Below are 27,861 nucleotides of genomic sequence, written 5' to 3'. Positions count from 1 at the left end.
CAAAGGTCATGTGCCCTTTGAAAAAAAAATTTCAGACCATAACTCGTTAGAAACATCTGATGTTCTCTCTTCTATTTACCTCTTTTCTCTCTCACACTCTCTCATGTGACCTTTAATTGAAATGAAACATAACAGTTGGTTGACATCCAACGACCACGGAGGCATATCCATTGACTCATTCGTGGCAAATGCCACTTTCTATTTTGTGTCAAATCTACCTGTGCAGGGGTTTTGCAATCATGTGCATGCATGCCTGTGTGAATGCCATAGCTTTTTGTCATCAAATTTTAGCTTTTGTCATCAAAATTTCAACAAAACTTTATTATGAGAAAATGGAGAAGGCAAATTAATAATTTGGTGAAAAGGTCAAAAGGCAGGGGTCAACATCACATAAAATCATCAATTTTCATCCCATTGACGTGAAATTTTAAGAATTTGCATATTGGGTCACTGAAGGCTATTGCTTTTGAGGTCAAAAGGTGAAGGTTGCCTAAAATCGTCAATTTGTTTTCGTTGTTTTCATCATGCTTAGCATCCATAAGAATAATAATAATACGAAATCCGACTACAAAGTGGACGTGGACAGGCTTCACATTTTCAGATGCTTTCTAGTTATTTATTGGTTTGCCTTCTGTAACCGTTATTATTGTTTTGTTGGAGTTTCAGGAAAAGTCAGATGAAATAATAAATACCAACGATGCATTTCTTTTGTTGGCTTGTGTGCCGTCTCAAAATGATTATTATTATTTTTACCCTTTCTCTGAATTTTTATTTTGACTTTTTGACCCTCCCAAGTCACGTGCCTTGAAACTGTACGAGAGTTGCCTGCACCTGTTGAGAGTTTTTGCGGCCCACGGCCGAAGCTGCGTGCGTGGGGCCATGTCACAAGGAGAACAGCAGGAAGAGGAGGAAAGGCATCAAGATTTGCTTCTCATTCTTGAGCTTCTCACAAACCTCCTGTCGAAGGAGTTCATCGACTTCAGTGACACTGCTGGTGAGGAAAGGACAATGAGCCATAGTGGTGGAATTATGGGCCGAGACGCATAACCTTTGATTTATCGTGGTATAATTAATTACTCGCTACACGGTTTGTTTCTTTATTTTTGTTTTTTCTTCCTTGAACAATGATTGAAGTTTTAACATCATTAGTATTTCACATGGGGTTGAAAACAGGGTTCACAAAGTCTTTGAACTCTTTGAAATTCCTGGAAAAATGAAAAAGCATTTTCCAGAACTGGAAAGTCCTAAGAAACTTGGCCAAGTCCTTAAACTTCCTGGAAAAATGAAAAAATTGTGCAAATACAGGCGGACCCTACTATTCGCGGTTCCGCTATTTGTGGGTTCCGCTATTTGTGGGTTCCGCTATTCGCGGGTTCTGCGTATTCGCGGTTGATAAAATGCGACATGTTTCTCTATTCGCGGAAAAGTATCCCGCGAATTAGTGGGTTTTTTTTCTATTCACGGCTGTGTTCCGCGAAATCACGCCCCCCCCCCCCCCCCCTATTTGTGGCTGTGTTCCGTGAATTCGTGGTTTTTCAGGTGTGCAAAAAAAATAATTTCAAGAACTGCTAGCTTGACACATTTATAAAACCTATCTTTCACCAGCCATGCATAAAGCAGGTGGGCATATGCAAAAAAACATCTTCTACAAGTGCGAGCATGAACTGCTTCTACATTGCGTTTTCATGGCTTTCGCAGCCACGAATTTTAGCCACACTATAATCGAGAGCTTCGCGGGATGTTCCACAAGCTGCATAACACGTCATCCCTGCGAGGAATGAAAACACTCCACAGTATCTATTAGCGCAATTAGATGTCTCCCTTTTCCCCATTGAAAATGAATGCATGCACGGATGGTAGAGTGATCATTCGTAGGATTTGCCTCGCCATTTGTGGGACTTTCATCGACATTTGCGGGATTATCGCCGACATTCGCGGGTTTTGTCTCGCCATTTCCAGGACTTTCATCGACCTTTGCGGATTATCGTAGACATTCTTGGGATTTGCCTCACCATTTGCAATTTGTTCCTCTCTATTCACGGATTTTCGCGAATTGGGAACCTATCCCCCTTTTTCCATTGAAACAATGCTCCGCTATTTGCGGGTTTCGCTATTTGTGGATTTTACAGAAACGTATCCCCCTCGAATGGCGGGGTCCGACTGTGTGTGTGTGTGTGTGTGTGTGTGTGTGTGTGTGTGTGTGTGTGTGTGTGTGTGTGTGTGTGTGTGTGTGTGTGTGTGTGTGTGTGTGTGTGTGTGTATGTATGTATATATGTATATATGTATGTATATATATATGTATATATGTATATATGTATGTATATATATATGTATATATGTATATATATATATATATATATATATATATATATATATATAATTTATTTACTTACTTATATTTAATAAACAGGAAGTAAATTCCTGCGTGTGGCTCGTGTGGAAAACTAAACCATTCGCTGTTTCGCAATTCGCGATAATTCATAAGAGATGGTGGTGAACAGCTGTTTTAAAGACCTGGAGGGAGGAGTGGGTTTGAAGAGAGTGAGGGAGTTTGTTCCAGAGGTGGGAGTAAAGAGGAATGAAAGAGTGAAGGTGAGCAGAGAGTCTTGATTTTGGCAATTTCACCAGAATAGGGTTGCTGGCAGATCTTGTGCGACCTGTAGGAATATTTGGGGGACAGAGCACAGATAGGTAGATAGGCCGGATCGGAGTCAGTGGAAGACAGAATGACCACCTACCTGCCTGCGGTGAGTGAGTGAAAGGGCCTCAGAATCGGCTTCATCGCGGAAGATTCCAATGATCCTGAATGCTTTGGTTTCTCCAGCGTGAAGACGAGCGAGGTGTGAGGCAGGAGCACCAGCCCAGAGGGGAGAACAGTATTCCATTGAGCTGCAGATGAAAGCCTTGTATTTGGTGGGGAGCTCAGGTGTGCCAAGGAAGGACTTCGCACGACGGAGGATGCCTATTCGGCGACTGGCTTTGGAGGCTGGCTTGGAAATGTGGTTTTCCCAGGAAAGATCATGGCAGATAGGCTACATCTGTGTTGAAGTTGTTGCTTTCAATATACTTGGTGTCCCTCATTTACCCATGTGTTTCCATTTTCTTTTGTCACTACCTGTAGTTCATGTGAGCTTATGGGATGGTGCATTGACCGGCCCTCCGTAAAAACTTGCAACTTCTTCTCAAAGTGCCGATGTAATTGTGGCCAAACTTGGCTAAAATCATCTTTGGTGTGGTAGAACTCAAGTTTGTTCATGGCATGCTACCCCTCCACCTATATGTAGGTCATCGTAAGGTTTGAAGGGCCCAAAAGTGCTTGGATTTCGATCTAGTTTGACCACCATTTTGGATTAAGGAAAACCTTTAACAATCCTCTTCTCTCAAACTGCTTAACCAAAAATGTGAAACTTGAAATTTTTGATCAACTACCCAAGGGAAATATAGTTTAACAATGACATCATGAGTCACATGGTATGGCAGCCATATTGGATCATACGGAAACCTTTAAAAAGGTCTTCTTTGAAACCGCTTAACTGATCGATACGAAACTTCGCATATGTGATCGACCAGGCAACAGAAATATAAGTTGATAACAATAATGTCATTGGTCACGTGGTGTGGCAGCCCTATTGGATCAAAGGAAAACCCTTAAAAATCATTTTCTCTGAAACCACTTCAATGATCAATGCGAAACTTGAAATATATGATCGGCTGGCTACCTGTAGGAACGTTTGATTAAAAGCTGATCCAAAATACAATATGGCCACCAGTGATGTCATAATGCAGAAAGTGGGCAGTATCTTGAAAATATAAATTATAAACACCTTGGAACTGCACCTTGTCAAATAGGGCTAATGTTTACACAACAGGAAGTGACATCATCATTCCAGAAATGGGAAATATCTCAAAAGCCAAGGCTCATAGACATCAGGGAGTTGCACTACTGTGAACATGTGAGTACGACCTGACCTAAAATGTGTATTCTAAATCCAGCTCTTATTTTTATCCTGATTCATCCATCACTCCAGTTTTTGGCAACCAGTCAGGTGAGCTACCGGACCACTGGTGCTCTATTTTTACATGGAGGACAGGTGCCACGCTGCACACAATAACTTCACTGGCTGCACTTTGTGAACCATTGTTCTTTAGTTCCTTTGTTCCAAGAGTTCCTGATTGCTCCAAAGCAACCTTGTGAAGCCTTTATTTTGCCTTGCACAGTACAGTTTTAATATTGCTCTGTGAAATAGTACATGGTGTAATAATAAAAAGGAGTCATTGATGTTTTCGTATCGCAAAACGAACCTGAGCTGAACCCTTCTGTGCACAGCATGTGATGAATACTCCAGAATCTCGATGATGATGATACATTTTAATTGAAGGACCTTTTTTTTAATATACACAAAGAATTAAGTTAAGCACCCCTACACAACGAATTAAGGTAAGCACCCCCTAATATATATTCTTTGTGTATATGTATACATTGGCATATATTCTAAGGTATGTGAGATCAAATAATGATTGGTATGACATTAGCAATTATCCATTGATGAAATTGAGTGATCAAAGTGAAAAAAAGTGATTGGTTGAGTCAGTGATCCGATCACGTGGGTCCTACACACGTTATTGACGCAAAGATCGCTAGAGGTCTTCTCAGAACAATGACTGTACGTTAGAAAACATAAACGTCATCCACACTGTCCGTGATGGACCTATAGCTCCATACTTAAATTGAGGTGAAAATATGCCTAAAATTCCCAAAAAATTTCACCTTAAATTATTCAGAATAAAATATTGAAAACGGCATGATTGTTATGTTTTTATGTGACCATAATATCACTTCTCCAGAAAATATAGCAATATCATGGGTATATTACACTGTTTTGACGACAACAAACTTGTAATGTGCGAGGTTGTAAAAAAACGGGGGGGGTGCTTAACTTAATTCTTTGTGTATACATCACACATATCACTGGTTTGTACTGGTGATCTGTTTCAATCTGTCCAGGCCTCTGTTTGACTTTGGTGGTGATTGCCCTCTTCAGCCAGGCAGAATCAACATCCAAGAGCAAACAAGCTGCAATAAAACCTCCCCTCCCCCATAGTTTACGAATATATTGTTACAGATACGACTTTGATGGTATGGTGGGCCGAGCGGGATGGCCGCCGTATCCGTACAAGTTACCCGATTGTGCCCGACTGTTGACTAATCGCGCTACGCTGGCTCAATAGGAAAGAGAAGACACCCGGCTGGATTATAATCACACAATACGACACCAGGGGTTCAGTTCTCAAGACCTCCGGAGGAGGTTATATTAAGGCGGAAAAGGTTAGATTACAGGGACAAGAGGGAAACATAGGAAGGTGGGCACTTAGACACACTCTTATATTAACCCTAGACAGACCACAGATAAACGGGACAAGGCTCACTCACACGGGGTTTGATGGCCAGGAAAGCGGCAGTCGATGGCTCAGGTGCACCTGGCTCAGGGACAGAATCGCGTACGTTGGTGTCCAGCAGATGCGGGGAGGTCGCTCAGCGCTCGTGGGTCGCGACTTTGGTGGAGATGCCGGGGAGGTCGCTCAGCGCTCGTGGGTCGCGACTTTGGTGGAGATGCCGGGGAGGTCGCTCAGCGCTCGGGAGGGTGGCGTCTTGTCCTTCCAAGCTCGGGGCGCATCTCACGTCACGTCCGGCGCGGGGCCGCGTATATCCGGCGGGGAGTCACGCCCTCGCTCGTTAGCTCCGCCCCATATGGCATCGGCCCATGGCTTCTCATTGGGTGCGGGGGTTACCGGCTCCGCCCTTGACGAGGGGCCGACAGGGAGCCCCCTTCTGGGTAACCCCGTCGAGCACATGTTCAATGGCGGCCAACCGAGCCGGAGTGAGGACGCAAAGCCGCTGTTGTTGTGGTTGTTGTTGGAGCTTGAGATGATGGGAAGAGATGCGGGGAGGTATGGGAAGGTCCTAAACTCCTACTGGTGCCATATCATCACATTCTGGTGCAACGAAGAGTCATAATTAATGGAAACAAGTCCTTAACTGACATAGATTAAGAATAACTAGCAAGATGTCCTATAATTGTCTACGTGTGGTGCGGGGGACCTGGGCACGACATTTAATGGGGGAATGAAGGGGAAGATCGGCTCTAATGGGTGTTGTTTACAGACAATGGGACTAGGGAATGGGGTAAGGGGAGAGTTGGGGAGTATCGGAGAAGATAGGGGAATATTTACAAGCGGATATGGAGGTCAAATTCCATATTCGCAACATTGCACCCTTCTCTACCCTCGGGGCGTCCCGACCCGATAAATTTTTACCTACTTTAGTGTGGCACGCAATGTAGTTCCCTCTACTATTAACTCTACCCTGAGTGCGACAGTTTTACAGATATTCACAAATGAGTAAATATGTCCCCCTGCGACGTTGCACCCTTCTCCTCTCAGAAACACACCCACAGGATAACCGAATCCGGAAAGAATTCTCAAACTAAACATACAGCCGGTAGGGAGCATTATTTACAAGACTACGCTGCTATTTACACTACGATCCAGGACCTGTCTTTGGAGGAACACATGCAGATGTTATGCATAGAGAGAGCGCGCTTGCCAACATCGATACACCAACCCACGAGTGCTCTGTGGCCGACGGCCTTTAATAACGTGCAGAGCACCCCATCCCAGCATCAAAAGCACCACCCCACCACCAATCGGTGCAGTCACCATTGTTCATTGGAATAAAAATAAATTCGACAACCCCTAACCCTGCAGGTGTCTCTTGCTCTTCTTGTGGTGCACTTGGTGGTAACTAAAAGTGGTTCACCTGTATGGCATAGGTGCCACGTTGACCCATAGGTCCATCCCCGGGTGGTGCTTGGCCGCAAACGAACTGCGGTCCATTGTGGGTGGCCACAAACATTGCGGTCCATATGGTGTATCGATCCAGGCAGCCAACAGCGAAAGTGCAGGCCCACAACTGCGTAGCCAGCACCTCTCTTTCCTCTCTCTCTACCCCAAAGCCAGATCCTCGGAGGTGGGAGACAAAAACAAGACAAGTGAGCAAGGTGGTAAGGGCGCAAAAGTGCACGCAATGCAAGGTGATGCACACTGGGGGCACATGGGAACCAGGTGAGACAGGTACGTTCCTACCGTACGCCCCCCCCACCAGGTAACCTACATGGCCCCTCCCTTACCCCTTACTGTATCAACAAAACACAACACTACCCATAAACATCTACTTTACACATCAACAAACGTCCCTACTGTCTTCCCCGTTCCTCCCATAAACCAAATCCGTCTTCTCTCCCTCCTAACCAATCAAATTTGCCATTTTCAACTCTCATCAAAATTTGCCATTTTCAATTCATCATCAGTCCCTCCTAGGGAGGGAGAGATGGAATCACCCCAATGTCTCATCCACGTCGTGATGCGTCTCACAAATCCAACAGCAATTCTCATTTCTGCAACACAAACAAAGAAAACACAGGTGTGGAGTCATCATCATCACCACAGGCAAGTGGCTGCGTATGGTGCGACAGGTTCATCAATCCTAACTATCTCCTAAATGACTTTAACAACTTTACACTACCCGGGGTCTCTCTCCGGCCAAACCATTGGCCCTCTTACACTATGGGTTCTAAAAACCAATTCCCATTGGCCAAACTGTGGTGCTCTTCAATTTGGGGTCTCACTCCCCCGATTCATCTCCCGGTGCCCTCGCACAATTTCTGGGCTGCGGCGTGTACCTCTCCCAGTGGGTCTACCCACCTGCACACCTCCACCACTGCAGTTGCCTCCGAGCTTACCTGCTCCTCACCCTAACCTAACTACCTGGGGAAGGCCCTCTGGCTCTCTCCCCACTCCGTGCCCTCTCTGGCACTGGGCTGCCCGATCCACACCCGGGATCCTCAGGCACCCACTCACAACTACCGGCTCCCAGAGCCCACCTGCGGCCTCACCTGGCCGACATCCTCACAGTGGTGGAGTGCCCAACCAACTACACACACTAACAGGCTACACGCCCAGCCATTTCCACAACACTAATGCACCCATTCACAACACCATTCTGCAACCGCACCACAAATGCCAATATCCAACCACAATTTACCTGTACCCTCTACCTAACACTTACACTACCCGCCCCGGGTACTCGTGAAAGGGGTCCACTCTTCCCCCATCCACACCTTCGCACCATGCACACCACTCCGTACCACTCACTCCAACTCTCTCCACACACCTGTACTTGCACACCTGTGCTCTCACACCTGGTGCCACCGGCACCCTTCTCTCCCCAAGCGCATTCGCGCTGATCCACACACTCACTACTCATACACTGCTCCACACACCTGTCCAGTTGCACACCTGTGCAATCACACCTGTTCAATTCTCACACACACAGCATCATCTCAGCTAACTACTCCCTTCTGAAACTTGCGCTTCCCAGTCGTCCCTTTAAACTATTGCGCTCCCACGTCATTATCATCCACACTAATCTACCTGCGTCCCCACTACAGGTATCAGTCACTAACTAACCTTAACGTTACCTAAGGTCATCCTTGCTAGATCCCTACACGCCATATCCTAACCCACCCGGGCTAGTTTTCACTGCCATACACCCCATAAGCTATTGCTCCTTTGCCCCCCCATGGGAAGGATGGTGGATTTGCCATCCCACCACATCGGGGGTCTCTCACTACCAATTTTGCACATCAAATTTCAACAAATCAAAAATTTGCCAATCACTGCCCATCATCTGCCAATCACTACTGCCAATCCTTTGCCAATCATCAAATTTTGTTTTTCTCTAATTTTGGGTCCAAAACACTAACCTCATCACCCAGTCGACTCACTAATACCTCTCGGTGCGCCAATCCCTGTCCAAAGCCCGGCTTCGTAAAGCCAAGCAATGGATGCTGGTTGTTTTGTGCCAGCGGGTGGATGCGTCCGGCATTCGGGGCAGGGACGGGGGCTTACCCGGGCCGAGATCCCACGCATCACCTCGGCGTGGAGCCATCCAATGTCCCGATCTCGACCTGCCGGCACGTCTCAACAAAACGTGGTCGCCATGACGACCCTTTCTATCGGGCTGCCAGCTCCGCCTAGTGGAGCCTGGACGCGGCCGTTCAAAGCGAGGCCCGGCACGCACCGAGGGCCCGCTTCGGCTAAAAGTCGCTCTAACCTCTAACCCGTCTAACGTCGATGCTTCACCTGCATGCTTACACCCCGCAGCCCGTTCCTTGCTCACACATCCAGCCGTGCCCATGCTCCTCGTACCTTTCCTTACACACCCAGGCACACCCATTCCACTCACAGCCTTGGTCACACACCTGACCACCGAACACTTTGGCACACATTCGTTGGTCGCACACCTCACCAAAACACCTCTTCGCGCCCCCTCCTCAGTCACCTCCTCTGTGACAATCACAGGTGTGCCCTCATTCGCACACCCAACCACGTGCCTCACTACCAATTCCAGCGTGCATTCCCACTCACGCTCTACCATTCCAGGTGTGCATCCTTCCATCCCAGGTGTACATCCTCGCTCACCTGTCACAACTAACTCACGCTCCATGTCACTCTCACTACTCTCACCTCCATTCTTGGCAACGCACTCACCCTTACTCTTGACAGCACACTCTTTCCCCATGCACCTGTCCGTCACACACCTTTCTCGCGCACACTCTCCCGTTACACCCTCTGTAACACTCACCACAGGTGGACACTCTTCCTTACTTCTGACAGCGCGCTCTTTCCTCATGCACCTGTCCGTCACACACCTTTCTCGCGCACACTCTCCCGTTACACCCTCTGTAACACTCACCACACCGCGCTTCCACGTGCTCCCTCGCACACACGCTACGACCGACTCACTCTCGCCAGCACACTCACTCCTTGGCACGCACTTTTTCCTCACACACCCCAGAGTCGGACTTTCTCGCACACCTCCTCTTTCGCACACCAGACCTGTCGCACACTTCACCAACGGCCTCTCACGAACACCCGGGTCTATCTCGACCCCCAAGCCTCTTAAATCACCTGGCGCATCATACGCACGACCATATTGGTCACCACTTACACCGGGTCCTCTTTCTCTTCGCTTCTCCTCCATCACCTGCGAATCCCTCATCCGGTTAATGAGCACATCATCACGATTTGAACACAGACTTTGGACCAATTCTTTTATCTCCTCTTTTATCTCTTTCTTATCCCCTCTCCGTCGCTTCTTAATTTCGCTCATCCCTTCTTCCACTTCTTCTAATTTGTGCTTCACCTCTTTTATTCCCCGGTACGTCTCCTCAAGCTCATCCTCTAAGGCTACCTTGACCGTTTCCAGGTGCGTCCTCACCTGCCGGTCCTTCGTCTCCATTACCTCTACCACCTCGTCCAACCTCGTTGTCAGTCCCTCACGTACCATCTGACATTGCCTCTTCGTCGCTACCAAGTCATCTTTTAGTTCTTTCTGTGTCGCCTTTAAACCTCCTAATACCGCAGTGTTCCTTTGAACCTGCTCCACTAACTCCGTCTGTCCCACCGTCAGCTGCTCCACCTCCTGCGTCAGGTCCTCTATGCCCCCTTGTAACTTTACAGTCCCCTTTCTCACCTCCTTCTCCATGTGCTCCTTACAGTGCCTCACCTCCTCGCGCACTCCTCCGACCTCCTCACTCACTCCTCTTCTGATCTCCTCTCCCATCACTTGCATCTCCTGCCCAGATGCCACCCTCATCTGCTCCATTTCCTCCCTGTGAGCATCCAGTTTGGTTTCTACCCCCATTCTGACCCCCTCTATCTGCTGCTCCATTTGTTTAACTTCCCTTTCCGCTTGGTCCCTCATGTCCCTCAATTTGCCTTCCATACTGTTTTCTAACCCCTCTAACCCTTTTTGCATCCCTTCCATTTGATTCTCTTGAGCGGCCATTCTGTTTTCTACCCCCATTAACCCATTTCTCACCTCTTTTATCCCGTTGTCTAACCCCTCAAAATTATTGTCTAACTTCCCAATTTTCTTGTCTAACTCCTCAAAATTATTGTCTAACTTCCCAATTTTCTTGTCTAACTCCTCAAAATTATTGTCTAACTTCTCACCGGTACCCCTCGCTTCGTCCCTCATTACCCCCATTTGGCCCTCCAATCGCTCACCCTGAGCATCCATCCGGTTCCCCATTACCCCCATTTGGCCCTCTATTCGCCCACTATCAACCCTCATTTGGCCCTCCATCCTATCCATTTTTGCATTCAGTTGGGTCAAGAATAATCTGAGGTCAAACCCGGTTTGCCCAGCGTCCCCAGCCGCCACCGCAGGCTCGCCCTCCGCGGCGCCGCTATTTTGGGACCCTTCAACCACGTGAGCGAGCGCGCCATTTTGCGCGCCCGCTACTTCGTGCGTGACGGCGCTATTTTGCGAACCTGCCGCCCTCACTGCTTCGCTCTCCTCCTGTCCCTCATTTTGGTCCTGGATCGACCCTACCTCACTCTCCCCTACCGGACCCCAGCCGTCTTGATCCGCCATAGCGCGACTTTCAAAATTCGGGTTTTTATTATTTTTTTTTTTTGTAAAACACAATCAAATTTCGCTGTTATAATTTCGAGCGCGTAAACGCGCTCCGGGTCCAATCTCACTCCTCGACACCAATTGTTACAGATACGACTTTGATGGTATGGTGGGCCGAGCGGGATGGCCGCCGTATCCGTACAAGTTACCCGATTGTGCCCGACTGTTGACTAATCGCGCTACGCTGGCTCAATAGGAAAGAGAAGACACCCGGCTGGATTATAATCACACAATACGACACCAGGGGTTCAGTTCTCAAGACCTCCGGAGGAGGTTATATTAAGGCGGAAAAGGTTAGATTACAGGGACAAGAGGGAAACATAGGAAGGTGGGCACTTAGACACACTCTTATATTAACCCTAGACAGACCACAGATAAACGGGACAAGGCTCACTCACACGGGGTTTGATGGCCAGGAAAGCGGCAGTCGATGGCTCAGGTGCACCTGGCTCAGGGACAGAATCGCGTACGTTGGTGTCCAGCAGATGCGGGGAGGTCGCTCAGCGCTCGTGGGTCGCGACTTTGGTGGAGATGCCGGGGAGGTCGCTCAGCGCTCGTGGGTCGCGACTTTGGTGGAGATGCCGGGGAGGTCGCTCAGCGCTCGGGAGGGTGGCGTCTTGTCCTTCCAAGCTCGGGGCGCATCTCACGTCACGTCCGGCGCGGGGCCGCGTATATCCGGCGGGGAGTCACGCCCTCGCTCGTTAGCTCCGCCCCATATGGCATCGGCCCATGGCTTCTCATTGGGTGCGGGGGTTACCGGCTCCGCCCTTGACGAGGGGCCGACAGGGAGCCCCCTTCTGGGTAACCCCGTCGAGCACATGTTCAATGGCGGCCAACCGAGCCGGAGTGAGGACGCAAAGCCGCTGTTGTTGTGGTTGTTGTTGGAGCTTGAGATGATGGGAAGAGATGCGGGGAGGTATGGGAAGGTCCTAAACTCCTACTGGTGCCATATCATCACATTCTGGTGCAACGAAGAGTCATAATTAATGGAAACAAGTCCTTAACTGACATAGATTAAGAATAACTAGCAAGATGTCCTATAATTGTCTACGTGTGGTGCGGGGGACCTGGGCACGACATTTAATGGGGGAATGAAGGGGAAGATCGGCTCTAATGGGTGTTGTTTACAGACAATGGGACTAGGGAATGGGGTAAGGGGAGAGTTGGGGAGTATCGGAGAAGATAGGGGAATATTTACAAGCGGATATGGAGGTCAAATTCCATATTCGCAACAATATACATGTCCCTGATTATTGTCTGGTAAAGGATATACATTAACTTTAACTTTTTCTTCTCTCTTTCTGCCATCCCCACCCGCTCCTTGTTTTGTTCCCAAGAGGAGAACTTGCATGCAGAGGTGCAAGTGCGGAGTGAAGAGGGACAGCTTTCTGCTGCTGATGTGGTCCTTTTTGGCTTGGACCTCATCCTGCCCCTTATGACCCACAACCTCCTCAAGGTGACTTCAGTTACCCTTCACAACTGACATAATCCTCCAGCTTCTGGTTTTTTCACATGTAACACACTTTCTTCTACTCTATCTGTTTTAGGAAATATTTTTTCACATAATGCTCGGTTATCCGTTTTGCCTGTTTGACTGAAATCCATTTCGTTCTGCCATTTTAACCTCTGTTTCCAGTTCCCTTCCCTCTGCAGTCAATTCTTCAAGCTCATCACCTTCATGTGTGAGCTTTTCCCAGAAAAGATCGCCAGCCTGCCAGAAGAACTCTTCAAAAGTTTTATGGTGTCCTTGGAGCTTGGCCTGACAACGTATCCTTTTCTGCATTTGTTTTGAATTTGTGGTGCCAACTTGAGGACTCAGTGAGACTGATAATTGATAGTTCTGCCGTTGCCTGGCAATGCCAGGTCCCTCTTCCCACCCTTGCCCTCCTTCATCCCATCCCATCCTATCCCCTACCTTCTCCCACCCCTTCCCACCCTACCTCTCTCCACTCTTCCCTCTCTTTCCCCCTCTCCACTCTTCCCTCTCTTTCCCCCTCTCCGCTCTTCCCTCTCAAGCCCCACTTTCTCCTTTCCCCTCTACTCCTTCCTCTCTCTCTGCCTCCATCCTCTCCTTCCTTCCACTCTCCCCCTTCCCTCCCCTCCAATATTAAATTATGTCAGCAACAGTGGAAATTCCATGTAATGTAAAATGTAACTTCAAGACCTCAGCAATCCTCTCTTCTATCTCTCCCCTCAAACCCCACCCTCACCCCTACCCCTTCTCTCCTCCTCCCCCCCCCCCCCACCAACCAAATTTCAAAGCGCTCCTATATAGTATTACAAAAGCTTTCAAAGTAGTTACGCGGACCCCCCCGTCCCCCCTCCATCCTCCCTTTTCCTCTGCCTACCTCTATCCTTTCCCCCGCCCCCACTCTCTCACCCCTCACCCTCCCTCTTCTCCCCCCTCTTTTCCCCAAGGTTGGGAAGAGCTTTCAAAGAGGTCTTATATGGTATGCAAACATGTCAGGAAACAGCAGCAGACCCGTTCATTTTCCCCAGATTTAAAAAAACGGATATTTTCCCCCAGATTTCTCCCAATTTCATTCAGAACACCTCGAGGGACCTCTAATAATGCTAACGCTCGTCAAATAGACCTTACAAATAAGCAATTCCCCATTCCGAAAGCCACACATCTATTTAGTTATTTTAAGTGAAAATTTTGTCTAAAATGTCTAATTTTGTCCGATTTTTCTCGGCATGTATTTTAGGTGAATCTTAAACTATGTCAATGACAGTCAAAAATGTTATCATAAAAACATTAAATCACAAAAAATGATATCGTAAGACTAAATCTTGGGACAGCACCTGGATTAGCTTTGTTTGGTCTCAAAGCACGGGGAAATTTTAAACATTAATAAAATAAAAACCCGGTTTTTGGGGGGTGTTTTTTGCGGTTAAACACAAATTAGTCAATTTGTGACCCCACAAACACGCCACTTACCTTGTTCTTCTCAGGGAACACTTGTCTCCAAATATGCACACGTACACCCACTCACTTTATTAATTAACTAGAACAGCACTCGGTAGTGCACATACCTCTGCCAGGCTGAACAGTTTATGTTTTGTATCCCACTGATAGGCCATATTTGGATTACGAACTGAACCAAAATCGAATTGACTTTTTCTTGTCACCTAACCAACTCGTCCATCAAGTTCATAATTGACTCGTCCACAACCTTTTTAAATATCATGTTATATATTGCTTTTCACCCAATATCTCAATGGTGAAGAATCACTTTTAAAATTAAATAATTCTTGTATCCAAATCCATATTCAGATCTTCACCAAAATCGAATCCATTAGTCCTCGTCATACACCCAACCTCTCCACCAAGTTTCGTCCACATCTGTCCACAACGTTTTGAGATATCATGCTATATATATATATCGTTTTTGGCCCAATTTCCCAATGGTGAAGAATCACTTTTAAAAATTCTAATAACCGGATCCGAATCTGGATCTTCACCAAAATCAAATCATTTTCTACCATGTCACATACACGACCCCTCTGCCAAATTTCGTCCGAATCTGTCAACAACTTTTTGAGATATCTTGTTCACAAACAAACAGACAGGGGTGAAAACATAACCTCAATCCACCTTCGGCGGCAGAGGTAATGTTAGAATATGCGTCGATTCCGTTTTCGAATGTACATTGTACACCAGAGGCCTATGGGGCGACACAGCTATGCGAAGCGAACAAAATAGTAGCACCTGGCTAATGGGTAGTGCTTGTGATGCTGGAGGAGAGGGGGATGTGTGGCCTGTAAAATAGATGGCGCTTGTGGCACAGACACAAACTGAGTGTTTGACAAACTGAGTGCACAGACACAGTGCTTTATCAACAACAACAACAACAACATGCATTTTAAGGCCATTTTTCCCTGCTAGAGCGGGGGTTAGCCTTGTGGTCCCCATGACAATCTTCTCCATCTTGCCCTATTTTCTGCATCTCTCCTTGTTAACCCCCTTGCCCGCATTTCTTCTTCCACCATCTTTAGCCAAGTCTTTCTCGGTCTTCCCCGTCCTCTACCTCCTTCTACATTCATTTCCATCACTCTTCTCAACCAGTCACTTTCATCCTTCCTCAACACATGACCAAACCATCTCAAACTGTTCCTCTTCACAGCATCCATCACAGGCTCTATTCCCATCATCTTTCGCAATTCATCATTTGTCTTCCTCTCTCTCAACGATACTCCGCACATCCACCGAACCATTCGCATTTCCACCCTTTCCAGCCTTTGTTGCTGCTCTACGTTCATTACCCATGTCTCGCTCCCATAAATCATAACACTTCTCACACATGCAGCATACACCTTTCCCTTCAGCTTCAACGACACTCCCCTCCTCATCAGCACGCCACTCGGTTCCCGAAACTTCTTCCATGCACATCTCACTCTAGCAACCGTTGCCGAGTCTGATCCACCTTCTGTTCTGATCCACTTTGTTCTAGTGCTTTATCGATGAGATTTATTTATTTATATAAGAAAGTGAATGTGAAATTATTGCCTCTGCTACCTACCAAAGGTGGACGGAGGTTATGTTTTCACCTCTGACTGCCTGTGAGCACGGATTCTGACATCTGGCAAAGTTTATGGACGGATTCGGATGAAACTTGGTGGACAGGTTGGGGTTGTCACAAGGTCGAATTCTTTAGATTTTGGTGAAGATCTGAATCTAGATCCGAGAATTTAAAAGTGATTCTTCAGCATTGCGAGATAGGAAAAACGATCTATAATTACGACTTGGTGGATGAGGTGGGTCGGTAACAAGAATGAGCCAATTAGATTTTGATTCTAGTCCGGATCCAGATCCAGCTCGTCAGTGGGATACTAAATGTAAACTGTTCAGCCTGGCGATGGTGTGTGCTCTACCGAGTGCTGTTCCAGTTTCGATTATGATATGTAATTATTCTCAATTTTTACCTCCGCCACCAAAGGTTTGTTTGTAAACAAGATATCTCAGAAAGTTGTGGACGGATTCGGACAAAATGTGGCAGAGATGTGGTGTATGTGACGAGGACGAAATGATTCGATTTTGGTGAAGATCCGGATCCGGCTAGTCGAATTTTTAAAGTGATTCTTCACCATTGGGAGATAGGGCCAAATATGATACATAGCAGGATATCTCAAAAGGTTGTGGACAAATTTGGACGAGACTTGGTGAAGAGGTTGGGTGTGTGACGAGGACAAATATATTAGATTTTGGTGAAGATCTGAATATGGATTCAGATACGAGAATTATTTATTTTTTAAGTGATTCTTCACCATTGAGAGATCTGGCGAAAAGGAATGTATAACATGATATTTTAAAATGTTATGGAAGAGTTATGAATAACCTTGGTGGACGAGTTGGTCAGGTGAGAAGAACAAGCCGATTAAATTTTGGTTCAGGTCCGAATCCAGATCCGGCCTATCAGTGGGATACAAAACGAACTGTTCAGCCTGGCGGAGGTATGTGCTCTACCGAGTGCCGTTCTCGTTGAAATCTGGGTTTGGTACATGTTTAATTCTGCCATTGCGGGGATTTGTTTTTTTAATGTCCAGATTCTGACCTGATGTGCTGAATATTTTTCTCAAAGTAAAATTCTGGAATAGTCACTATATGGCATACAGCTCGCCATCTAGGATCTTGTTTGTGGAAAACCGTTCAGCTCACCCGGTCCGTCCACCCATTTTATGCATTGCAAGTGGGCCATTTGTGCGCCTGTAATGGGGGGAGTTGAGATTGCAATATATTGCAAGCACTTCAAACTTTCGTTGACATCCTTCACAATGAACGGGTACAGATTCGGCAGTGATGTGGCCCAGCTTTGCTTGGAGGCACTGGCGCCCCTGGCCGATCAGGCCTGTAGAATGGTGGACAAAGACACACAGCTGCATTTGGCAACACGTCACTTCCTCAAGGTTTGAGAGTCTGAAGTATGGTCATATTCACTAACCTGTGTTATTATTATGGTTTCCACTTTTTCTGTAATCGTGCCCATCATGTTGATCTCCTCTGTTATCTCCACCTTCATTTGGCTTACGTCAACATCCATCACTTATCGTTGCTCATAATCCCGTGACCTCACAGCATCGCCTGTGTGCTCTCACCGCAGGTCGTGTTTGACATGGTTCTTCTCAGCAAGTTTGACACTGACCTTGCCACCGCTGCTGGAGAAGCTCTGTACTCACTCATTTGTCTACACCAGGTAGTACCCGTGGCTGAATGCTTGTTTGTACACATCGGTACCGTCACGGGAGTGTTTCTACTGTTACCGCTTCCAGGGACCGCCTGCTTGTGAATGAGTCAGGGTTCTCTCATGAAGAAGAAGCTATTTATGCTGGTGCAGTCATTCCCAGATTTACGTCTCCTCTTTTTACATCGTTTCACAAATGCATCGTCACGTTATTAATACCACTACCCGATTTGCGTCGCCTCAACTCGCACTTCCGTTGCTTTAAAAGCCATACCTTTTATTCTCTGGTGTTTTCAGAGCTTGCTGAACTGATAAAAGACAACATAATACATCGCTAAAGTACCAAATCGGGAGATCGCAAAAAGCCGAAAGCAAATTGGCTAAGAGGCATTGTAAAAGTGTTACCTTAGAAGTGGAATTAAATGTTATTCGTCGAATGGATGCTGGTGAACGTGCTGCTGATAATGCCGGGTTATTAAGTTTTCCTCCGACCACGGTGCGTACCATCTATAAAAACTCTGACCATCGTTGAAGAAGAAGAAGGAGGAAGAAGAAGTTATCGCCAAGTTTGACCACTTCCTGAAGATCTTTATTTTTTTTAAATATATCTAATACTTCAATGCAGATTATGATTCATCCAGTCGAATTTAATCAGTAAAAGTTTATAAACGCAAAAGCTGGACTTACAAATGTCTGTTACTTGTTTTTAATTATTTATTTATGCATATGTTTATTTGAGCATAACTGTCATTAACCAAAAAATGTTAATATCATAGGTATAAATCGCAATATAATAGGTGAAGACGTTGGGAACGTATTTCCCCTTATTCCATTAATTCTTATGAGAACAAGATGGCTGCAATCAGAGATGACTGATGGTTCCTGGGATAGCTAACTTGTAATATTAGCCAATTGGTAGCACTTGAAATTCTGCCGCATAATTTTTACCAAAAACCGAGACACCGCTTTAAATAATGGAAAAATTAAAATGAAATGAAAATTTAAAAAATCCAATAATTGAAAATTAAAAACGAATTGAAACTAGAACGGCACTCTTCAACGTCACGACGTCGACTGATATGCCTTCGCACACATTATTACATCATTATAATACTTGTATCAAGTTTGATTTAAATCCATTAAGCTATGCTCAAGTTAGCACATTTTTACCTGACATGACCTCTGACCTTTGACCTGCTGACCCCAAAATTTAATGAGTTCATGTTTACATCATTATATATACCTGTACCAAGTTTTAATTTAAATCCCTTCAGCTGTTCACAAGTTCTCACATTTTTACCTGATATTACCTCTGACCTTTGGTGTTTGACCTTGGGACCCCAAAATCTAAACAGTTAATATTTACATCATTATACATATCTGTACCAAGTTTGAAATGGATCCCCTTAGCCATTCTCAAATTACAGACTTTGACTGTTAACCTTTGACCTATTGAACCCAAAATCCAATCATTTTATCTTTACATCATTATACATACCCGTACTAAATTTAAATTGGATCACTTCAGCCATTCTCAAGTTGTAGACCTATTACAGACTTTGACCTTTGACCTATAACCCCAAAATCTAATCACTTAATCTTTACAACATTATGACATACCTGTACCAAGTTTGAATTGGATCACTTCAGCCATTCTCAAGTTATAGACAGATTACAGATTTGACCTTTGACCCCAAAATCTAATCAGTTCATATTTACATCATTATACATAAGTGTACCAAATTTGGTCAGAATCCCATCACTGGTTCACAAGTTATCGCGGTAACAGTATTTTTACCTAACATGACCTCTGACCTTTGATCTTGTGACCCCAAAATCTAATCAGTTCATCTTTGCATCATTATATACAAGTGTACCAAATTTGGTCAGAATCCCATCACTGGTTCACAAGTTATCGCGGTAACAGTATTTTTACCTAACATGACCTCTGACCTTTGCCCTTTGATCTTGTGACCCCAAAATCTAATCAGTTCATCTTTACATCATTATACACAAGTGTACCAAATTTGGTCAGAATCCCATCACTGGTTCACAAGTTATCGCGGTAACAGTATTTTTACCTAACGTGACCTCTGACATTTGCCCTTTGATCTTGTGACCCCCAAAATCTAATCAGTTCATATTTACCTCATTATACATACCTGTGCCAAGTTTGACTAAGGTCCCTTTAGCCGTTCTCAAGTTATCGCGGTAAAGGAAACCCATCACGGACAGCCGGACAGACAACCTGAAAACATCATGCCTCCGGCGACGTTGTCGGCGGAGGCACAAAAACATATTGATAATTAAAAAGATTGAAGATTAAATATTTTAAAGTTGAAATTTTCTTTAAAATTTTTTTTTTTAAATAATGGAAAAAATATTCTTGAAAAAGCGGGACTCCATGGACACCAAGACTAAACACTTAATGCCTCCGTCTGGGAACCATAAAAATTGCTTTGATGCTTTCCGATATTGGTCACACCTTTCAGGAACGCATCCCCGATGTAAACCAGGGTCTGACTTCTTCACTCTCTACCTGGATAGTACTGTACGTGTAATGAGCTCATTTATTAAATTTTTTAATTTTGTCAGTGAGAGCGATCAGAGATTTTGGCCGAAAGGTGATAGCTGCAGATTCTTTTATTTTATGGATAAATGACAGTTTGTATCAATAAGCAACAGTTGTGTACGTAACCTGATCTGAGCAACTTGGCTCATTTTAACGGCTTTACCACTGATTAATGAATGCTTTGCTTAAGCTTCAGAAAGATCAACTTGTAACTTGCACTCATACTTGATACCATACAGTGCCTTCAGAAAGTATTCACACCCCTTGACTTTTTTCACATTTTGTTGTTACAGCCTGAACTTAAAATGGATTAAATTGAGATTTTTTTTGTCACTGATCTACACTTAACACCCCATAATGTCAAAGTGGAATTTTTTTAATATAAATTTTTACAAAACAATAAAAAATGAAATCCAGAAATATCAAATGTACATAAGTATTCAACCCCCTGAGTCAATACTTCGTTGAAGCGCCTTTTGCAGGGATTACAGCTTCGAGTCTTCTTGGGTATGACTGTATCAGCTTTGCAAATCTAGATTTGGGGTGTTTCTCCCATTCTTCCTTGCAGATTTGCTCAAGCTCTGTCAAGTTGGATGGGGAGCGTCGGTGAACAGCAATCTTCAAATCTTTAACAACATTCTCAATGGGATTCAAGTCTGAGCTTTGGCTGGGCCACTCTAGGACTTTCATGTTCTTGTTCTGAAACCATTCCAGTGTTGCTTTGGCTGTATGATTGGGGTGATTGTCCTGTTGGAATGTAAATGTTCACCGCAGTCTAAGGTCTTTTGCATTCTGAAACAGATTCTCCTCAAGGATTTGCCTGTATTTGGCTCCATGCATTGGCACCTGTATTTGGCTCCATGCTCCTCCTCTATCCTTACAAGTCTACCAGTCCCTGCTGCTGAAAAGCATCCCCATAGGATGATGCTGCCACCACTATGCATCATGATAGGTATTGTGTTAGATGGGTGATGAGCTGTGCTCAGTTTCTGCCAGACGTAGCACTTTGCATTCAGGCCAAAGAGTTCAATTTTCATCTCATCAGACCACATAATATTTTCCCTCATACTCTGAGTCTTTCATGTGCTTTTTTGCAAACTCCAGGCATGCTGTCATGAGCGTCATGTGCCCCTTTCTTAAGAGTGGCTTCCGTCTGGACACTCTCCCATAAATCCTTCATTTTGAAGTGCTGCAGAGACTGGTGGCCTTCCGGCAGGTTCTCCCATCTCAGCCAAGGAACTCTGTAGTTCTCTGAGTGGTCATTGGGTCATTGGTCACCTCCCTGACCAAGTTCCTTCTTGGCCAGTTGCTTAGTTTGGTCGGACGGGCAGCTCTTGGAAGAGTCTGCGTAGTTCCATATTCTTTCCATTTCCTAATTATGGAGCTCACTGTGCTCTTGGGAACTTTCAACACTCTAGAAATTGTTTTATACCCTTCCCCAGATTTGTGCCTCCACACAATTCTATATCTGAGTTCTACGGACAGGTCATTGGACTTCCTGGTAGAATTTCTGCTCTGACATGCACTGTCAACTGTGGAACCTAGTATAGAAAGGTGTGTTTCTTTCTAAATCGTGTCCAATCAATTGCATTGGCCACAGGTGGACTCGATTCAAGTTTGTCGAGACATCTCAAGGATGATCAATGGAAATTGGATGCACCTAAGCTCAATTTGGAATGTCATAGCAAAGGGGTTGAATACTTATTGACTCGAGACATTTCAGCTTTTAATTTTAATTATTTTGTGAAAATTTCTAAAATAAAATTCCACTTTGACATTATGGGGTATTTTGTGTAGATCAGTGACAAAAAAATTTCAATTTATAATATTTAAATTCAGGCTGCAAAACAACAAAATGTGGAAAAAGTCAAGGGGTGTAAATACTTCCTGAAGTAAGTCATTCCATGTTTCTATTTCACTTTATGTTGAATGCACATATATTCCTCTTTGGTTCTTCCTGCATTCCAGACAGAGTACTCAACCCTGGTGGAGGCCTTGCTTGCGCAGCAGCCAGAGGGGCTGGCCACACAGCGCCTAGCCCAAGCATTCACCAATCTCACAAGTGGCATCCTGGGTACGCCTGGGCCTGACCGGAAGCAGAAAGCAAATTTTCTGCGCAATTTGGATCACTTTTTGTGCGACGTTCGTGGTTTCTTGTGCATCAAGTGAATCCTGAACATTAAGAGAAAAACGGAGTGTGAATTTCAGAGGAAGTGAAAAATATTCAGACAAGGATAAGTTCAGGATGGAAGTTATGCGTCTGAGAGATGGAGAAATAAGGAGGAGGATATTAGAACGAGAAAGGCTACATGATAAGATGTTGATGAAAGGAAAATTAAATATGGATGCAAAAAGGTCAAAGTAGGACAGGAAAGAGAGTGGTTCCTTTGAAGATAAAATGACTTGAACTTTTTTATGTAATAAGAGAGTAGGATGAGGAAATGGAAGTTTGTTACCCTTCACCAACATGAAGATGGACATGAAGATAAACACAGAGATCCAGTTGTCATGGGACGTGCTTAGTTCTGCTGGATGACCATAAAATCTTCATGTGCTCATCAGCATTACCGCAAGCAAGTTTTTTTTTTTCTCGCTTTCTTCTTCCTCATTCCTGTTCTTCTTCTTCTTCTTCCTCTCATTCTTCTTCTCCCTCTCATTCTTCTTCTTCTTCCTCTCCTTATTCTTCTCCCGCTCCTTCTTATTCTTATTCTTCCTCTACTTTTTCTTCTACTTCTTTTTCTTCCTCTTCTTCTTCAGCAAAAGGAGGTTCCTGGCATACGATTGGTTGTTTCTGTCTCCTATGTATGAAGGCTCCTTTGGCTTGGTTGGTTGTAGTGCAGATTTAGTGGAGTGTTTACTTGTGATTACTTAAAGATTTATATGTGTAAGATTTTTTGTTGTGTACATATATGCCTAAATTAACACCATGAGTGAACATGTACATGCCATGAGGGCTGCATTTCTTACTGCAAGGTTATCGGTGACCTTTTGGGCTTCGGGGTTCAAGGAGTGTGAAATGTTAGTGTGCGTGGGTGCATGTGAGAGCATGTGCGAAATGTATACATGTATGTTTGCATCAATGCCAATGTGCCTTCCACCTAACAATAACGGGTACCACCAAAGCAGCATACTCCCTGTCTCACGGCCAGCCTGACCACGAAAAGGTCGACGCATCTCATCTGTGGGTTTGAGATTTATTTTGCACAGCCCGGCCGACCACCGACTGGCGGACACGAGAAGTTTGACGACGGACGGTATTTCCACGAATTCAGATAACATTTCACCAACGAAGTCTCGACTTTCTGCACGGGGTGCCGAATGACACTCGGGGTACGCTTAAGGCCGCCGAAGCACCCACCCCGTGTGTTCCATCGATTCGCGCGACTTCCTTTCGGAGGAAATGTGTCACATTCCCTTTTCATCTTTCGGAATTAAATAAAGGTCCCAATGACCTTCTCAGGATACTTGTCTTTCATTTGGCATAAATCCCAAGATATGGTTTCTTCGACTACACTCTTCAGCTTGTGAGAGCAGGCGTCTGTTTTTCATGCAGACAGGTGATCTTGTGTCTATATTTTGATAGTTATGGAGCATGCTGGATCGATGGATTTGGTGGGCCAGTCCACTTTGCTGGAGACTTTGTGGGCTGTTGAAAAAATTTTGTACCCATTAACACCCAGGATTATCCCAAGTATGTCTGTTAAATGAAACCAAATAACTATTGCTTACTATTCCTATTAGACGGTATTGACCTTCCTCCGTCTACCTTGGTCCGAGACTTGTCGAGTCTCGGGTGTTTGTTTGCTTCCAAAGATGCTGGAGATTTTTTAGTCATCGGGTGTCGATGTGTTGGTGTTGTCGTTTCGGTGTTTTTGGTATCTTCAGGAGAAATCCGTACCATTTGAGATAGCGTTTAACTTTTGAAACTTTTTGAAGGTCGGTTGCATCAAACTGCTGTTCCAATCTGAAGGCACATGCACCCTGGCAAATACGAGACTTGTGCCAACCTTGTAACCAGGGGCATGCCCGCAGGGATTCAGGTTCATCTTGGAGATGCCCATCGGCCATCACTCCTAATATAATTGACGTGTAGAGCTTCCAATACTCTTTCATTCCCTCTTGGCAAGCTCGGGTGGAAGAGAAGTTTTTGTTTTCCATTTGACAACGGCATCCGTGATCACCGATTCATGTCATGTGGACAATCACAGTTAGAAAGAAAAGATTCTCCGAGTCTCCTGATCCAAGTGTTTTCTTTTTTTGTGAACAACATCGAGGGTTCTGGAAGGATGACAAAAACAACAGAACGGAACGGCTTGAATACATTGGAAAGGGGGAACCAAACCAACAGTAAGGTAGAGAGATAGTTTGAGGAGGAATGGGTTTTGAGGTAGATGGAGAGCAAGCAGAGGGGGCAGAAGGACACTATGATTGAACAAGCTCAAACAACAAGAAGGGGACTGAAAGAAGAAGAGGAAGGAAGAATGGAGGAGGAATCTGCAATGGGACAAAAACGAAAAGGAGGGACAGATGAAAAAATACAATCACTTGGAAAGGAAGGGGAGGGTTCATGAGGGCAAAAACGAATGTGAGTATGGATGAGGGATGAACTGAGGAGGTGAATGGCTATCTTGAACCCTGGACAGAATGACATTGAACAGTCTTAGGAGGTTTGGTTCCACAGGTGTTGGGGGGAAAAAGAGGAACAAATTGGTGGTGGTAGCAGAGGCCAGATTTTGAGATATTCAACATAAGTGGGTTACGTGCAGATCACGTGTCCTGCAGAAAGCTGTGGGATAGGCCTGTTGTTGGCTTAATGGTTATGATATTAGGGTCCTGAGTTTGAGCTCCTGTCAGCCGATGAATTAACACCAGGTGGGTTGACTCAGCCTGTCATCCTTCCGAGGTCGGCAAAATGAGTACCAGATGCCTTGTAATAGAGCATTGCATCAGCGTCGCAGCTGTGCCCCAGAAAATGATGCAGCCAGGAAGGCAGATGCTGCATACGAACCATCACCACCTGGGGGATGGGCGGTGGACGGAGCATGGAAAGGGCAAAGGGTGCAACTCTTATTTTCCAGCAATGGCTTGAAACTCTCCAACTAACCTGCTTCGGAATTTAACTGTTTTTAAGAGATAGAAATGGCAACAGAGGCTGCATCCATGTGTGTTGATTCGCAAAACTTATGTTGGGACACAAGGCCTGGGGGACTTCACTTGTGGGGAAGCAAACCCTTGGGGATTTCACTTGTGGGGAAGCAAACCCTTGGGGACTTCACTTGTGGGGAAGCAAACCCTTGGGGACTTCACTTGTGGGGAAGCAAACCCTTGGGGACTTCACTTGTGGGGAAGCAAACCCTTGGGGATTTCACTTGTGGGGAAGCAAACCCTTGGGGATTTCACTTGTGGGGAAGCAAACCCTTGGGGATTTCACTTGTGGGGAAGCAAACCCTTGGGGATTTCACTTGTGGGGAAGCAAACCCTTAGGGATTTCACTTGTGGGGAAGCAAACCCTTGGGGATTTCACTTGTGGGGAAGCAAACTCTTGGGGATTTCACTTGTGGGGAAGCAAAGCTTTGGGGACTTCATTTATGGGGAAGCAAAACCTTGAGGCATTCACTTGTGAAGAAGCTTGAGTCAGACGGACTGATTTGTGAATTGCAAACACATCGACATTTCTCAGCCAAGCATTGCTATGTGTGATTGTAATTATTTTATTTTGCTCTTTAAAAACCGGTTTCCTTGGTTTGCCGACATGTAAACGCACAATTCACGAAATAATTTTGTACGGCGTTTGTTTGCTTTGGGAAAGCAACAATAAACCAAACTTTGTATAGTGCGTGTCTTTATTGTCTCACTGATTTTGCCATTGTGACGTGTAATATTTATGCTCGTACAATGATGTGAATGTTTTATTTGGAAAGGATATCTCTGAGTTGGGAAGAGACCCCACATTCCCACTATTTAATTATAGCGGTGCTGCATCTCGGAGCATGCCTTTGAGTGAGGGCACGTTCAACCTGCTGTCTTACCTGCATTCATGTTGGCATTCCTCGATACATCTGGCTGAAAGTCCCTGCCGATAGTTTTCACCACCAGGATAGTGATGGACATGGTGCGGAGGTGAGAGCCCAGCCGGGCCAATGCTCGCTTTCACCTGCCACGATCACCTCCATTAATACGTAAGTATTTATTTTTAAAATGCAGACACCCACGTACGCCAAACGCAACCGATCGCTTAACTCTGCATTTCGCTTCGCGAGCGCAGGGTAATGATGCTACGTGCTGCTCCCTTGCTTGACGCTCAGCATTTAAAATGATTTGTCTGGTTGGTTCATGGACCCCCGTGCATCCCTTGGAAAGTTAACGACACATTTTTACATTCCTATGAGTGTCTACTTACCAATTTCAGATGTTCCCATCAAAACAAACCGCCACGGGGGTCGTACATGTCATCATGGATTTCGGCCATCATGGATTTTGTTGTGCGCAAATGGCTAAGCTAAGGATTTCCATAACTTTTGAACGACATATATATATATATATATATATCTTTTTTTTGTACACTTAGCCTTTTGTACACTCCTCTTTCTTTTGTACACTCAGCCTCGATTTGATCTTGTTGCCAGACATTCAGTTGATCACCATGCCTTTGCGGACGACAATCAGCTGTACAAAGGAAGCACGATTCAACAAATCGTGCCCACTGTTGAAGTGTTAGAAGGCTGTATTGCCGACGTGAAGGTGTGGATGACCCAAAACAAACTTCAGCTAAAACAGAGTCTATGATTGTAAGATCGCACAGATGTCCTCTACAATGTTCACTTCCTACCACTATTCATGTTGGTGAAACCGATGTAAACTTTGTTTCGTCGGCCAAGAACCTTGGTGTGGTTTTCGACTGTAACATGACATTTTCCAAGCAAGTACTTCAAACTTGCAAATCAGCATACTTTCAGCTGCGAAAGATCGCATCCATTCGCCACTTTCTTACTCCTCAAGCTGCTCTAACTCTGGTCTGTGCCCTTGTCCTCTCAAGGCTAGACTATTGTCATTCTTTGTATGCTGGCTGCCCTCAGTTTCTCTTGGATAAGTTACAAAAGGTTCAAAACTCTGCCGCTCGTCTTGTCTGTAAGGCGAAGAAGTCTGACCATGTTACTCCGCTCCTTGAATCTTTACACTGGCTGCCTGTCTCTGCTCGTGTGCAATACAAAATTTGCACACTATGTTATAAATCATTGTGTGGAGCGGGACCTCACTATCTCTTCGATTTGCTCACTCTCTATGTACCTCGGCGACAGCTTCGTTTAAGCGACGACTCTATGACCTTAGAGCTGCCGCGCACCAGCACCAAGTCGTTTGGCGAGAAATCCTTTTCCTTTGCTGCACCTCTGCTCTGAAATGACTTGCCTTCCTCTGTTCGACATGTTGACTCTCTTCCTGCCTTTAAAACCTCCCTCAAAACCTATCTGTTTCACAAGCCTTTCAAAGTCGAAGTTCTGTTTTACCTTTGGTTTGAGGTGGGACGGAGATCGAGAGTATGTCTGTGTACATGTGCGGGGGAGGGA

At 45.2% G+C, this 27,861-nt stretch overlaps 1 protein-coding gene across 3 annotated transcripts in view; it reads left to right on the top strand.

Moving 5' to 3' along the window:
• XPO4 (exportin 4) overlaps positions 1 to 26,132 on the top strand; it is a 98,924-nt gene extending 72,792 nt beyond the window's left edge. Inside the window, exons 19-24 of one of the 3 annotated variants that reach the window (XM_068116377.2) lie at positions 796 to 994; positions 12,880 to 12,998; positions 13,179 to 13,309; positions 17,332 to 17,449; positions 17,644 to 17,736; positions 22,265 to 26,132. In XM_068116377.2, the coding sequence (XP_067972478.1) occupies positions 796 to 994; positions 12,880 to 12,998; positions 13,179 to 13,309; positions 17,332 to 17,449; positions 17,644 to 17,736; positions 22,265 to 22,465 (861 nt within the window). In that variant the 3' untranslated portion in view covers positions 22,466 to 26,132. Of the gene's footprint in view, positions 1 to 795; positions 995 to 12,879; positions 12,999 to 13,178; positions 13,310 to 17,331; positions 17,465 to 17,643; positions 17,737 to 20,864; positions 21,009 to 22,264 lie in introns of those variants that run through there. The other 2 variants (XM_068116378.2, XM_068116380.2) reach the window with 2 other exon arrangements.
• The last annotated feature ends 1,729 nt before the right edge of the window (positions 26,133 to 27,861 follow it).

The sequence above is a fragment of the Myxine glutinosa genome, chromosome 5 (genome assembly GCF_964187855.1).
Source record: "Myxine glutinosa chromosome 5, kmMyxGlut1.1, whole genome shotgun sequence".
Classification (NCBI taxonomy): Eukaryota; Metazoa; Chordata; class Myxini; order Myxiniformes; family Myxinidae; genus Myxine; species Myxine glutinosa.
Note: the sequence above shows the minus strand (reverse complement) of the source record. Positions and strands in the feature narration are given on the sequence as shown.